The sequence below is a fragment of the Elephantulus edwardii genome, unplaced genomic scaffold, assembly GCF_000299155.1.
Source record: "Elephantulus edwardii isolate Elephantulus edwardi_28Jun2011 unplaced genomic scaffold, EleEdw1.0 scaffold00217, whole genome shotgun sequence".
Taxonomy (NCBI): Eukaryota; Metazoa; Chordata; class Mammalia; order Macroscelidea; family Macroscelididae; genus Elephantulus; species Elephantulus edwardii.
In genome coordinates, this window is record NW_006399967.1 from 2,470,587 (window position 1) to 2,485,681 (window position 15,095).

At 41.2% G+C, this 15,095-nt stretch overlaps 1 protein-coding gene across 1 annotated transcript in view; it reads left to right on the forward strand.

The window, feature by feature from the left end:
- The first annotated feature begins 1,679 nt into the window (after window positions 1–1,679).
- The window catches only part of LOC102877209 (zinc finger protein 91-like), a 77,773-nt gene continuing 64,357 nt past the window's right edge, over window positions 1,680–15,095 (forward strand). The window contains exon 1 of the mRNA XM_006897983.1: window positions 1,680–2,628. Coding sequence (XP_006898045.1) covers window positions 1,680–2,628 — 949 coding nt within the window. The remainder of the gene's footprint in view (window positions 2,629–15,095) is intronic.

The following is a 15,095-nucleotide window of genomic DNA, read 5'->3' on the forward strand; positions in this document are numbered from 1 at the left end:
TTCCTGAAGATTAACATTTAATACTCCATGTAAAGAGAAATCTCCAGATAACATATAAAGATCAACACAAAAACCAGAGAAGACATTGAAGGTGAGTGTCATTCGTTTAAGAAAAATGAGAACCTCAGGGTTATCTCTTGAAGGGTCCAAATGTTATATATGTATGTTATATGTGCTAATGAAGGAATGAATGCATAGTTTGAGGGTTATTGAGACATTGTGCAAACACCATGTTATGTAGAGCACATCTGTGTAGACCCAGTGTACACATATCAGTGTAAACCCTGTCAGCCTCCTCCGCCCCCTCCATTGGCTCCCAGAGTTTTGTCGTTTGCAGATTTACAACTACAGGTACTTGCTGTGAACAGCCCTCAGGGAGCACGATCAGAATTGGAAGGAAACCCTGAGACATGTCAGAGTGGACAAAGACCACCGTCTTTACACAAATATCATTCCCTGGATGGTTGACAGGGCACATACCAGCTTTTTCCATGGGAGCTGAGAGCTGCACTTGAGGTTCATGGTCTACAAGCTGCACCATGGTTAGAGGATTGCATCCCAGACATGGCAGCAGTGAGGCCAACAAGCATATTCGTCATGTCCCAGCTGCTCAGACATGGCAACCTCTATGCTAACCTGCCTACTGGTCCTCTTCCAAGCATGCTTCCTCCCAGCTTCTTGGATGTATAGTTAGACATTACCAGAAAACGTGTTTCGTGGTTGATGTATATAATCTTTGATAAAGTAGGTTAGTGAAAGGAAGACCCTAAATGAGCTAGAATGCAATAATGACTGCAGTGTTTGTAGATATAATGGTGATTGTGACAGTGGCTCAACTTCATTCTGTTCTACATATTGATTGCTTTAATTATAACTGATAAGACCACACCTAACAATATCTCTATATAAATCCAGCTGTAAAACTTTGCTTTCAGGGAATTTCCAGAGTAGAACCTTTTTATGAACAGAAGTCATAGATCTAGAAAATTTATTTCACTTGGACTTAATTGTTAGAAAACCACATGACTTAGGAAAATAGTGGCATTGATGATGGGTTTTATGATTCTTCTATAAAATATGAACCTAGTTAGAAAAAGACATGAAATCCCATTGTTTGGTAATGGTGAAATGTTTAAAAATTGTATAAAAAATTTCTAAAATCTTTCCCCCTTTTTTTTAACAGAAATCCTACAATACACAACAACTGTAAAAGTGATTAACGCAGTCAGTGTGGGAGAGCCTTCAACTGGATTCCAAATTTTACTGAACAGTAGAGAAATTCTGCAGAAATCCTTTTGATTGCTGTGAATGTGGCAAAACCTCTGTGGATCCAACTTTCTCACCCCATAGCAGCTCTCACACAGGGATCAGTACCTGACAGTGTAAAGATTGTGGAGAAACCTGTACTTGTACCTCTCACCAATCACTGATATAGAACACTAGTGAGGTAGGAGGGTTAATGAAGGCGGGGGCAACCATTAATGTAAAGTGTGCATGACTCCTTTTCTAGCTTGATGCTTAAGTATTCTGTGACAACACTCCTTAGTAAGAGATGCTGAATATTACCAGTTCTTGCCATTGCTATAGTTTCTAATCCTTCTGGACATCTAGGAAACTAGTGTTCATCAACATTGTTTTCTTTCATTTCTCATTTTATGTAAAAATCCTATGAAAGCAGTATGTCTTATGAACAGGCTTTTGGTGAGACTTCATCCCTCACTAAACAAGTGAGATCTCAGAGTGTAGAGAGGCCTTACGCATGTAAGGAATGTGGGAAAGCATTCAGTCGGACCTCCACCCTTATGACACACATAAGAACTCACACTGGAGAGAAGCCTTTTGAATGTCTGGAGTGTGGGAAAGCCTTCAGGCAGCTCCCAGCCCTCACTGCGCACATCAGAACTCACACTGGAGCGAGGCCCTATGATTGTAAGGAATGTGGGAAAGCCTTCAGGCAGCTCTCAGCCCTCACAGCACATAGAAGGATTCACACTGGAGAGCGGCCTTACAAATGTCAGGAGTGTGGGAAATGCTTCAATCTGCCGTCCCACCTCAGCCGGCATATATATTGTCACAGTGGAGACAGACCTTATGAATGTAATAAATGTGAGAAATCCTTTAGTGATACTTCAGCGCTCTCTACACATCTAAGAATTCACAGTGGAGAGAAGCCTTACGAATGTATTGAATGTGGGAAGGCCTTTAGTCAGGCATCACACTTCACTACACATCTAAGTTCTCACTCTGGAGAGAGACCTTACTGCTTTTGTAAGGAATGTGGGAAAGCCTTCATGTGTCCTTCAAACCTTACTAAACATTTAAGAACACACAGTGGAGAGAAGCCTTATGTTTGTAAAGAATGTGGAAAAGCCTTTAATCATGCCTCCTCACTCACTGAGCATACGAGAATTCACAGTGGTGAGAAGCCTTATGAATGTAAGGAGTGTGGGAAGGCCTTCAGTTACGCCTCATCTCTTGTTACACATATACGAGTTCACACTGGAGAGAAGCCCTATATATGTAAGGAGTGTGGGAAAGCCTTCAGCCAGGCTTCCTCACTTACCACACATTTGAGGACTCACAGTGGAGAGAGGCCTTACGAATGTCAAGAATGTGGGAAAGCCTTTAGTCTGTTTTCCAATCTCACCAGACATTTCAATTCTCATAGAGGAAAGAGACCTTATGAATAGGGTCTGTGGGAATAACTTTATTCATTCCTCCACCTTCGCCACACATTCGTTTAGTTTTTGTTTGTTTTTTTGTGTGTGTGTTTGAGGTTGTTTGGGTTTCTTTTCCACACATAAATTTGCAGTGGAGAAAATCCTCCTGAAATGTGGGAAAGCCATTATTCATGCCTCTTCACTCCTGATTATATTCAGACTTGTGGTGGAGAGAGGCCTAAGGTATGTGGGAAGGCCTTTAGTTGTTCCTCACGCCTCATATGAGAAAGAAAAATACATATGTGTCTTCTCTTCAAAAAGTCACAAAAGGGAGTTAAAGCTGAAGTCATAGAATTAATTCTTACTAAAGATTGCTAAGAAAATCTTCATTGTCCTTGTACTCTTCTTGTGAACCAGCCAAAACCAGTTTTTAATATGCTAACATCCCCCAAGACAGAGACATCCCAAACTACCTCAAACCCTAGCCGCCTCCTTTCACACCCTCTCTCTCTGCTTTCAAGCACAAAACAAATTAGCCAATCAGCTAGACTGTGAGGTCGAAACCCTGGACAAGTGGCGTGAGACACAGCCTTAGCTTTAGAGTCACAGATAAATTCCAAGCTGACCACCTGTCTGGTATGCTTGTCTGCCATGATAAGTGCCCTATGAACATCCTTCTGCAGAAGTAAACATTTGCCTTGCTGAGATTTTTTTCTTGGTTTCTTTCATTTCTATTTTAAGCTGCGTTTCTAAGAATGAGAGGCTCCTCCTTTGGGAATATGGTTTAGCCTTCTCTCAAGTTTTCCCTTTGTACTTGTGACCAAGGTGAGAAAAAACCATGGGGACAGAGATTATTCCATTGTTGGGCTGGAACATCGTGTGTGTGTGTGTGTGTGTGTGTGTGTGTGTAATGTATGATGTGTACCCTTGAATGTGGATGCCTGTGGCGACCTTAGGGCGCTGTTGAGTCAGCTTTGTCTCAGCTTGGGGTTTATGCTGACATACCAACTGCTAAGAGGTGCTCAGTGTTCTCAGCCAGAGTAGGGGGCAGAGACAAATGAAGTAAAAGCAGAGGAGTGCATGAAACCTACAGGTAAAGGAGTGTTGAGCCTCTTAAAAAGGAAACATAAACCAGATGAGAAACAAAAATTCAAGTACGAGGAATTCTAAAGCAAGTGTAAGGATAACTTTAACCATTGGGAAGAGAATCAGTTGACTAAAGATAAGGAGAGGCAACAAATGATTTACTCTTTGTACTTCATTTGGACACAAGGGACCATTCTCGAACCAATTACCTTTTGGACTAAATGACTCAAAAATTGGGTTTCATAACTCCTAATTGAGTATGTAAGTTATGATAGTGCCATCTTTCAATTAGGAATAGACCATACCCTTTGTTGGAAACAGGACCCAGCTTCACTATTTCCTCTTAAAACTAAGGAAAAGTAGAACCAATTCAAGGACACCCCCCCCCCCCGCATTGGACCTCCTCCTCTCTACTCCCTCCCTTTAAAATTCTGCCCTCCAGCAACCAGTGCCCAAGTTCTGACTACTGAACCCACCTCCCTTGATTCTACACAAACTTAGTTGGGATTCTTGTTCCCTTCTTCTTGTTAGGTGGGCAGTGAGGTGAGTATGACTTAGGGAGACTATATAAACAGGAAAGGAACTATGTTCTGTCCTGTGCCATTCTTATATTTCCTGACACACAAGAACCCTTTGCAGCAGTTACTGACATAGTGTCAGTCCATCTGGTTGAGGGTCTTTCTTTCCTTCTAGCAACATGTCCAAAGGATGTGCAGTGAAGCCTTATTTTCTCAAAGGAGCACTCTGGCTGCCCATGAACTGTCCCCTGCCCCCAGACATATTTGTTCTTTGGCCACCCATGGCATGTTCAGTGCTCTTCAACACTACAACTCAAAGGCGTCAATTCTGTCTGCTTAGTCATTGTCCAGTTCCCAGATGCACAACAAGCCATCTGAAAGACTATAGCCTGAGTCAGGCACACCTTAGTCTTCAAACATATTGGTACTCTGGTTCCTTTATTCCTATTAATTAACCCTCCTGGCCAAGGCTTAGAAAAGAAATTGAACAATGTAAAAAGGATATTGCAACTCTACCCCTCAAAACAACTATGAGATACCCTTTCACCCCAGTAAGAATAGGAAATTTAACAGAACAGCAAACAACAAATGCTGGCGAGGTTGTGGAGAAACTGGAGCCCTTATTCACTGTTGGTGGGAGTGTACAATGGTGCAGCCACTATGGAAAGGCAGTGTGGCACTTTCTCAAAAAGTTGCAAATAGAATAGAATACCATTTGACCCAGCAATTCCACTAGGAGTATACCCCAAAGAAACCATAACTGCCACCCAAGCAGATACATGCACACCCATGTTTATCGCAGCTTTGTTCACAGTAGCAAAGTGTTGGAAACAACCCAAGTGCCCCTTAACAAATGAATGGATAGAGAAGCTGTTGTATATTCACACAATGGAATCCTATGCTACATTAAAAACCAAGGAACTCATGAAATATTACTCAAAATGGATGGCCCTGGAGAACATTACTCTGAGTGAAATAGCTCAGTCACAAAAGGATAAGTACTGCATAGTGCCACTGCTGTAAAACGGGACTGACATTAGGGTTGGTGGGAGACTGAGAAAGATGGGATAAATTATGTATACTACATTGAAACAGATGAGAGAGAAAACTGTTTATAAGATATATATGATTAGGTATTATTGTCATGACAGGATTCCAGAATATGCCCAAAGTATGTGAAATGACAAGTCTCAATATTATAGCCTCCCAAAAGCAATCCGGCTTTAGCTGTTCCAAGACTTTTTTTGTTGTTCTTTTGGCAGTCCACAGGATGTTCAGTGCTCTTCAGAGAAAGGCATCAATTCTTTTTCTGTCATCCTTAGTCATTGTCCAGTTCTCAGAAGCATAGCAAGTAATCAGACTGACTGAACCAAATACACCTTAGTCCTCCAACATACAATTACAACAGTAATTTGGAGAGGTCTCTAACTGCACATTTTCCCAGTTCATTGTGTCCCTTATTTCCTGACTGCTGGTACCAAGCGTGTTGTTAATTCTGTATCCAAGCAAGATGAAGCTGTTGACAATTTCAGTCTCCATCCATCATGATGTTGCTGATCAACCCAGAAGTAAGAATCTTTGTCTGGTCAATGAGATGCATTACTGAAGGCTGCATTTATTGATCTTCTGCAACAAGTGCTTCAAGTCTTCCTCACAGCAAGCAAGATTGTGTCATCTGCATAACACAGGTTATTGATGAGTCCTCCAGTCCTGATGGCAAACTTCTCTTCATAGAGTCCAGCTCCTCGAATTTGCTCAGCATACAGATTAAATAGTTAAGGAGAGAATACAAGGCTAGCACACTCTAATTTTAAATCCTCCAATGGTCCTGTGTTCCATTCGCACAACACCTTCCTGGTCTGGGAATAGGTTCCACTTGAGCACAATTAAGTGCTCTGGGACTTCCTTCTCAACGTCAGCCACAACTTGTTATGATCCACACAGTCAAATGCCTTTGCATAGTCAATAAAACACAAATAGACATTTTTTAGCCAGGATCTATATATTAGCAGTCATATTCCCTGGTTCCATGACCTCATCTAAATCCTGCTTGAAATTCTAGCAGTTCCCTATCTATGTATGTACTGTTCTCGCTGGTTTTTTAATCATCTTCCGAAGTGTTTTGCTTGCATGTGATAGTAATGATATTGTTTGATAGTTTCCACATTCATTTGGATCACCTTTCTTGGGAATGGGAACAAACATGAACTCTTTCCAGTCCACTGGCCAAATAGATAGCTGTCTTCTGAATTTCCTGACATAGACGGGTTAGTGCATCCTGGGCTGCATCTGTTAATTACAATAGGTCAATTAGTAAGTATCCCACCATTTTCTGGGCTTTTTTTTACCCCCAAGCAGCTTTCACTCCCTCCTTCATTACCATTGGCTCCTTCTCATGAAACTTCCTGAAATTTCTCAGAGGCAGTTCTTTATGGTACAGTGATTCTGTGTGTTCCATCCATCGTCTTTCATGCTTTCTGAGTCAGTATATTGTCCGTAGTATCTTTCAGGATTGTGTCGAAGCTTACTATTAAATTTGTTTTTTGGTTCTCCCAGCTTGAAAGGTGCAGAACAAGTTCTTCCTTTTTTCTTCTCCAATTCCAGTTCTCTTCACACTCCATTACAGTACTTGCTTTGTCTTCTCGAGTCACCCTTTGAAATCTTCTGTTCAGCTCTTAACTTTGGTATGTTTTCCTTTTGTTTATGTGAACTCTTACATGCTATTTCCACAGTCTCTTGATGTCCATCCTTGGGAGCCTCTTTTCAGGGCAGAGGCAGCCATGATCCTATGATCCACAGGGCAGAAATGACTACCTGGGAATGTGAACACCCTGCTGACCCAGGGATGTTAGTAGCTGATGTTAAATTGCCAATCTAGACCCTCAACGGGTTAAAAACTCCAGCTCCCAGAAGCAACATGAATAATCTAAAACAATAAGGGAATCAAAGAGTCTGTTTCCAAGACTCATGTGCAGCATGAAAAAGGAATGGGCTGCAGAACCTCAAAATGTAAATGAGGAAATATGCTAAATGGATTTAGAAGACAGTGAAGAGCAAAGAATGTTCAAATGTCATTTTGCCTCCAGTGGCTGGATGCAGAGATAGAATGTAGGAAAACTGGGGAAATCGGTATTTGGAAGAATTGAGAGGCTGAGAAGGTGTATGTGAGGAGAGAGAAAGCAGAAAAAGGGGGATAAACTCATGCTGTCCACCCTGGAAAAGACAACTCAGGGAATATTGAGTACCCAGTGGCCCCTGTGATCAGAGCCCAAAAGCAACTAGAGAAAGAGGGAAAGGCAAATGTTTTAAATTTGGGAAAGTGGGACATGTCAAAAGAGAATGCCCAGAATGGGAGATGGAAAGCAAGATAATCTTCCTTATGCCCTTTCAACAAGGAGTAGTGGAGTCAGGGACCGTTTTGTGTTGATAGGTCTAATTAAGAACCTTTGGTAGATTAGAGGTAAAACTGTAAAGAAACTAACCTTTTAGTAGATTCAGGAGCTTCTCAATCATCCCTCAATCCTCTGGTCTTTTCTGCTCCTCTGAAGAAATCCTAATTTCAGGAGTCAAAGGAGAAGGATTTAGAGCTCAAATACTTGAGGAAAGCACTATTATGTTCAAAGAGAGGATATCTACCATTAAGTTTCTTCTTGGACCAGAAACAGGAATGAATCCACTAGGTAGAGATTTAATGGCTAAATAGGATCTGGGTTTATATATAAACCAAGCAGAAATTTAGATATCTTTAAACCTCCTCTAACTCCATGAGTAGAAAAACAGCTTGAACCTACTGGGGGAGGGAGGGGAGGAAAGAGAGGACTGTAGATACTTCCCATTCATACTGAGACACCCAGAAGTCACAAAATAGATAACAGTAACTTGAAGAATAGGATCAAAACCCATAATAGATGGATTGATTTGAGACAAACTTCTCAAACCCTACATGTTCCCATATAACGCTCCAGTATTATTGGAAGGCTCTAAATCAAATAGTGCACAGCAAACGTCCTATAGTCCTTAATCCCTATACCCTACGTAGCAACATTCCCTCAGTCATCAGTGGTTCTGTGTTACTGACTTGAAAGATGTCTTTGGGGCATGTCCTTTAAGTGAGGATAAGGACCTGTTTGCCTTTAAATGGGAGGGGACCCCCCCCCATCTGGTAAAAAGCTTGATGCAGATGGGCAGTTCTCCCACCAGGATTTAGTAATTCTCCTAATCTGTATGCCTAAATTGTAAAACAAACATTGGGAAAAATTCCCTCCCCCATCTGTGTGTCTCCTCCAGTATGTAGATGACTTGCTTCTCTTCAGGAATGATCAGAAAGAGATAGCTACTGTATCCACAGATTTTCTGGGCTCTCAAGGACTTCACTTCTCAAAGAATACACAAACTACAATTTGGTCAATTCGAAGTAAAGTATCTGGGCACTAAATCAGCCAAGCGGGGAGGAGGTTAGGACGTGAGGGAATAGAAAGAATTGCATCCTTACCTCTACCACGCACCAAACAAGAATTCAGAAACTTCCTCAAGTTGGTTGGGTACTGTTGCATATGGATTGATAGGTATGTTCTAAAACTAAGAATCTTTCTACCTGAGCCTCTCCTCTTCCACCAAGGAAATCCAGCAAATAGAGAAATTAAAGCAGGACCTCATTCTAGCCCCTGCCTTAGCCCTGCCATCATTAGAACAGCCTTTCACTTGTTTTTTGTTCTTTATATTACTTTCCATTTTATTGTAGGTTTTTTTAATCACACTAGTTCAAATGCGCTTCTTCACAGCTGCTCTAGTACAGTTCTTTTGGAATTAGTCATCCTTGGCATGTTAGTTAAAGAATGAATCTAAACAAACAATATTCCAAATGACCAACTTTCAAATGAGCAGACAGGATAAAGAATATAGTTATTAGCTAATGATTGTGGCTTTTAAGCATCAACAAGACACAGCACTTCCTCTACTGTAGGAATTAACAGATTAGGGCTTTCAAACAATATGGGGCAAACGAGTGCAATAAATAAGGCTTCTGTAGTTCAAGCTTTCCATAATCCTTACACCTCTGACAGAAAGGCAAGAAATCTTTCCCCCAAACTAAATGAGATCACAATATTTCAATCTAATTGAACTTTTTATGGAAAGAAGTCCAAGACATATTATTATACAGTCTTGCCTATTGTTGTATGTATTAATTATGTCTGAAAACTTAATACCCATCCAAGTCCAAAGCTGGTATGGTGATTGGCAGGAGCAGACTGTGAAAGCATAGGCTGGTTGTGCTGGTGCAACCCTGAGGGGAATTATCTTCCACAGAGGCTGAGCAGAACAGTCGTGTTAGAGAAACCAGGGGAATCAGCACAGTCAAGGTAGGAAGAGACAGAAACACTCTTCTCGTCCACGTACGCCCCACCACCCCGACTTTTTAAATCACATTAGTATTGTTTTTAACTATGGTTTCGTGCTGCTCCTCTTCTTATTATTTTGATGTATCATCCTGGCTGCCTGTGGAATCATATTGGCAATGCCATCAGTGACAGGATAGGCTATTCCTAACTTCATTAATCAATTCAGTGGTTGATGCTTCATGTCTGAGCGGCTTCTTGGAGAGCGGGCACACCAGGAACTCCAGCAGCGCCAGGTCCAAGGAGCCGAGCGGCTCCTCCGCCCTCCCACTCGGGTCCCCTGACTGCCTCGGCCACGATGCGTGCAGATACCTGCGGGCCACGGGACGGGTGCGTTTATGGCCCGCAGCAGTGAAACGAGCAGACCACAGGCTCCAAGCTGCATGGTCCAACTACCAGCAGCCTCACCTCTCTACGCCCTCCAGGAACCCCTTTCACTTACTTGTAAAGGAGGTGCCTTGAAGTACTTAACCCAAGACTGGGGCAGTGCTAGTCTTTGAACCTTATATCTACATTACTGGACCCAGTGACTAGGGGACAACCAGAATGTATCTATAGTTAGCACCACCATGTGAACTGAAGCAAGCAAAATATTGGCCTTTGGAGGAAACCTGAAAATCCATATCCCTCATCAGGTCAGGGTAATTCTAAGTCAAAAGGTGGGAAAGTGGCTTATGGATCCTAGAATTCTTAAATATGAGGCAATCTTATTGGGAAGGGTTGAATTAACCCTGATTATTGATGAAACACTAGACCCAACTTCCTTTTTAATTCGGAACCACAGGCACAAGGCTTCTGAACACCAATGCCTGGATATCATTTATTATCAAACAAAAACCTGCCCCGATCTTAGACCCCATATAAATCTAGGCATCATCGTTTTGTAGATAGATCCTCCCAAATGATTGAAGGATAAATATTCTGTAGTGGATGGTGAAACACTGACAGTGGTGGAGTCAGGATGATTTCCCAGTAAATGATTCATGTAAACATTAAACCAGGCCTTAAAAAAACCTACAAAGAGGGTACAATTTATTCAGATTCAAACTACGCCTGGACAGAGTGGATATTAATAAAACAGTCGAGGATAAAATGTTATACATAAGGGACTGATACTCCATGTTTTAGAGAGCTTAAAATTACTTCAAGAGATAACAATGGTCCATGTCCTGGAAACCAAGAGTTCCCACTGGTGAGCATTGAGGCAACAACCTATGAAATGGCCAAACTAGCCACTCAGTCCTGAGAAATATTTATTGTCCATCTGGCCGTTCCTACCCAGAGGGTTGCCATTGAGTGTCAGAACCCATAAGACCACAACACCGTGAACTCTGATGCACTTTTTAGACTTCAGTGAATAATGATGAATGAGTATTGATTTGTTAAATGTGTCACACTCCATGTGTATGGAGAGCACAGGAGAGGAAGGCTCAGGATCTGAGATAGTACCTGGGACGATGGGAGTAGGTATGTCAGAGTCAGTGAGACTGGCTCAGGATAGGTCAGGGTTCAGAACTATTGTGCATAGGGTCTCTATGAGTTGCAGGCAACTCTATGGCCCATAATGACCACAATGAACTAAAAGTCTTTATAAACAAAATTGGCTCATTTTTTGTTTTTAATCTAAGCCTTTATAACAGGATGTATACTCTTCCAGCGACATGTGTATTTTGTTCCCTGTAATCTGACTGCATTCCTCTGGAGTTGAGTTGTTACAGTTTAAGAATGTTATAGCATGATGCATACCTATGTTTATTGCTGCATTACTCTCATTCGCAAAGAGATGGAAGCAACCCAAGTTCCCATAAAAAAAAGAGTGGATAGAAAACTGGTACATTCACACAGTGTATTACACAGCATTGAAAAACAGTTCACTCATAAAACGTTATAAAGCATGGGGGACCCTTTAGGACAGTATACTGAGTGGAATATTTTAGTCACAGAAGGACAAACTGTACATAACAACTGCTGTTATAAAATACGACAGACGGGGTTGAGAAAATAATAAGCACTGCTTCAAACGAAGGAAAGACCTGAAAGGAATATATGATTAGGCATATGTATGACGACAATCTGGAACAAGGTACGTGGAGGGGACCATGTGCAACAATAAATTTTAAAAGTGCACATAAATAGAAGGATGTGGTAAAATGTGATCTCTCCTTTACCATGTAACCATTTAAAGCATAACTAAGCTTGTTAATTATATTCACAATGATGTAAAAAGCTCACCCCAATGTATTTAAAGAGAAATGTACCCAATAAGCAATAATTCTCCATCCCCTCTTCCTTAGTCTTTGGTAACTTTTAATAAATCTTGGTTTTTACTATAGCCTACATGATCATATACACACTTGAATTGAAAAGGGTTCCATTGAAATGATTGGCTGCTCATAACATCATAAAGGTGATTGTATGTACTTATCATGGGTAATAACTGTATCCTAACTACCAAAACATGGAGAATCATGGACTTGCCACGTTAACACACAACCTTCCCCATCAGAATCCACTCTTGTCAATAATGGCACCTCTCATGGACTGTCAAAAGAACAGCTATCTTGATATATTCCACACTTTGAATGATAGCAGTGGAGAAGAACAGCTATCTTGATATATTCCACACTTTGAATGGTGGAGAGTCAGCAGTGGAGAAGAAGCTTGCGAATGAGATGGACTGACACGATGACTTCCGCAATGGGCTCTCGTGTCTCAGATGATAAGGATGGCACAGCATAGGACAAGATTCAGGTCGGCTGTTCCGAGGGCTGCTGTGAATCATGCCCAACGGCACCTAACAACAACACGTTTCTTTAAACCACACATAATCGCCAAATAACGACTGATAAAATCACACTAGTGCCCTAAAATGATAAAAATAAGAAATGCACAACTGAAAAGCACTAGTGCCATTTACATCTATCTTGGGTTTGTTGCTCTTGTGTTAGAGTTCTTTAAGTACATTCCAATTCGTAGCGCTCCTATGTACTACACCCCAAAACTTTGCTAAGCTCTTCCCATCTTCACAGTGTCCCCTGTGTCTAAGCCTATATGGAGTCACTGTGTCATTCTATCTCTTTGACCCTCTACTTTTCCAACCAAAATGGCTCTCCTGAGAGCAAGCCCCCCCTTGATACTACCTTCAAAGTATGTAAAAGTCTCATCATCCTTGCCTCTAAAGAGTAAGATTCCCGCCCCCCCCCTTCAGCCTGGATTCATCCCTCCCTCCCCCACTGGTCTTTCTAATTCACTGTCTAACTTTCACAAACGGGAAGTAATTGAAAACATCATTGATGGCAAGGATCCAGCACACCTTAGTTTTGAAATTGATAGATGCCCTTGTTTGGACAGCAGATTTGCCCAAAGAAATACAGCCTTGAGTTAGCAGTGCACCTCACCATGTTCTAGACCTCCAAAGCTCCTGCTGCACTATGTCTTCATTTCTTGATAAAACCAGCATGGGTGTTGATTGTGGATGCAAGTAAAATGATACAATTTCAATCTTTTCTCTTTTTCATGTTACATGTGTGTAGATATATATCAAAGTATTGACATAGACATATATGACAGAAATTAAACTCAAGGAATTAAAGTCAAGTTTCACTTGTAGAGGCTGGAAAGTTCCAAGCCTGACAGATAATATGGCAAATTCAATAATTTGAATATCAGATTCAAAGAAACGAGATTAGATGATGATGAGCCAATAAACAAGAGAGCTTTGGCAGATGTCGATATGCATATTCCGTGCAAGACACACCCCAAAGAAACTACCTCATCTCACTAACTGCTCATGGGACCTCATCATGGAAGTGCCACACCTCCCCTGTCATTTGCCATACTGAGGTGTTCTAACAGATGCAGCCCTAGATGTTCTCGCCAGTCTATGCAAACAAATTTGGAAGGCCCACCAGTTGGAAGAGATTCATGTTTATCTTCATTCCAAATAGAAGGTAATCCAAGAGAATGTGAGTGTTATATAACAATGCCATTAATACTACATGTAAATAAGGGAGCTCTGGTGACCTAGTGGCAAGAAGCTGCCAGAGGTACATGGTTCAAATCCACCAGATACTCTGCTGGAGAAGGAGGGACAGTCTCCTCCTGTACCAGTCAGATCCAATTTGACGGCACACACACAAAAGAATGCTATCTTCCTATCTATTAGAAACAGTGTCGCAACAGAGACACATCAGAACAAAACACCTGAATAAAAAAAAAGACCTGAGTAAGACAAAATTGAACTCACTTCTGCAGATGGGTGCTATAGCAAAACTGCACACAAGGTGGATGCTCTCACCCTTTGTCCCTCCCAGGAACACGAAAGCTGGGTCTCACACCTATTGGCTAATGTTTCTTCTGCACAATCTCGACTTCCACAGTTGGCTAGAAAAAACTATGCTTGAGGTGGGGGTGCAGCTTAACTATGAGAAGATTGGAATGTCTTTGTTCTAGTAGCACACCAAAAACTACTTTTGAACAGCTCACTGAACAAGTATGAAAGTAGGGAAATTCCCCTTAATCATCTCAAGATGAAGCTAAAATAGATGTTATTAAAATAATGTTATTCTGGTTTTAGAATCATGTCATACTCTTTGAAGAGGAGACTTATGAACCTGTCTTTCCTGCCATTCTTTCCTCTGCTATGTTACACTTCATCCTTCACTTCAGACTTTGTGAGAGGAATTGATTCTGATGATCATGTGCTTCTAGGTGGAAAAGATTATCATGATATAGACACAGAGGCTGTTTCATTAAAGCAGTTACTTAAAGTCTTTGGATTGAACTTTTTAAAAAAAATTTTATTATTATTTGTATGTGTGTGTACTGTCAAATCGGACCTGACTTGTGCAGGAGGAGATTGTCCCTTCGTCTCCAGCACAACATCTGGTGGATTTGAACCACACACCTCTGGGATTGCAGTACAGTTTCTTGCCACTAGGCCACCAGAGCTTGCCTTGCATTGAACTTCTTATACAGTGTCCTGTGAGCCCTAGTAATCCTAGGACAGTGATGAGGGAATTAAGTACTGAGATCATGAGCTTTTTCCATTTTTCAAACAACTTCTCCGTGATAGGGGTCAGCTACACCTTGAGTTTTCAGCTAGTTCTTTAGGTAGTGTTATTAGCCCTTGTAATACTGTGGTAATCGTGCCATCAGGGGCTGTGTTGTTAGGGATAAAAGTATAACACTGAACTCTAATCGTGACACATCACTCACCTTTCTCTACCAATATTATATTTAAAGAGATCCTATTTTCCTAGCTCATCCTACTAGTGGGTTCTGTTTGTTCTGCTGTCCCTTAGGCAGCGTCATTGGTATAGTTTACATATCTCTATTGGTTATAGAAGATTCAGTTAATCCAGTCAGCATATTTGTTGATGGTGGACCACCAAAATAGAACTGATTCAAATCCTTTTATTTGATTTCTAGCTATG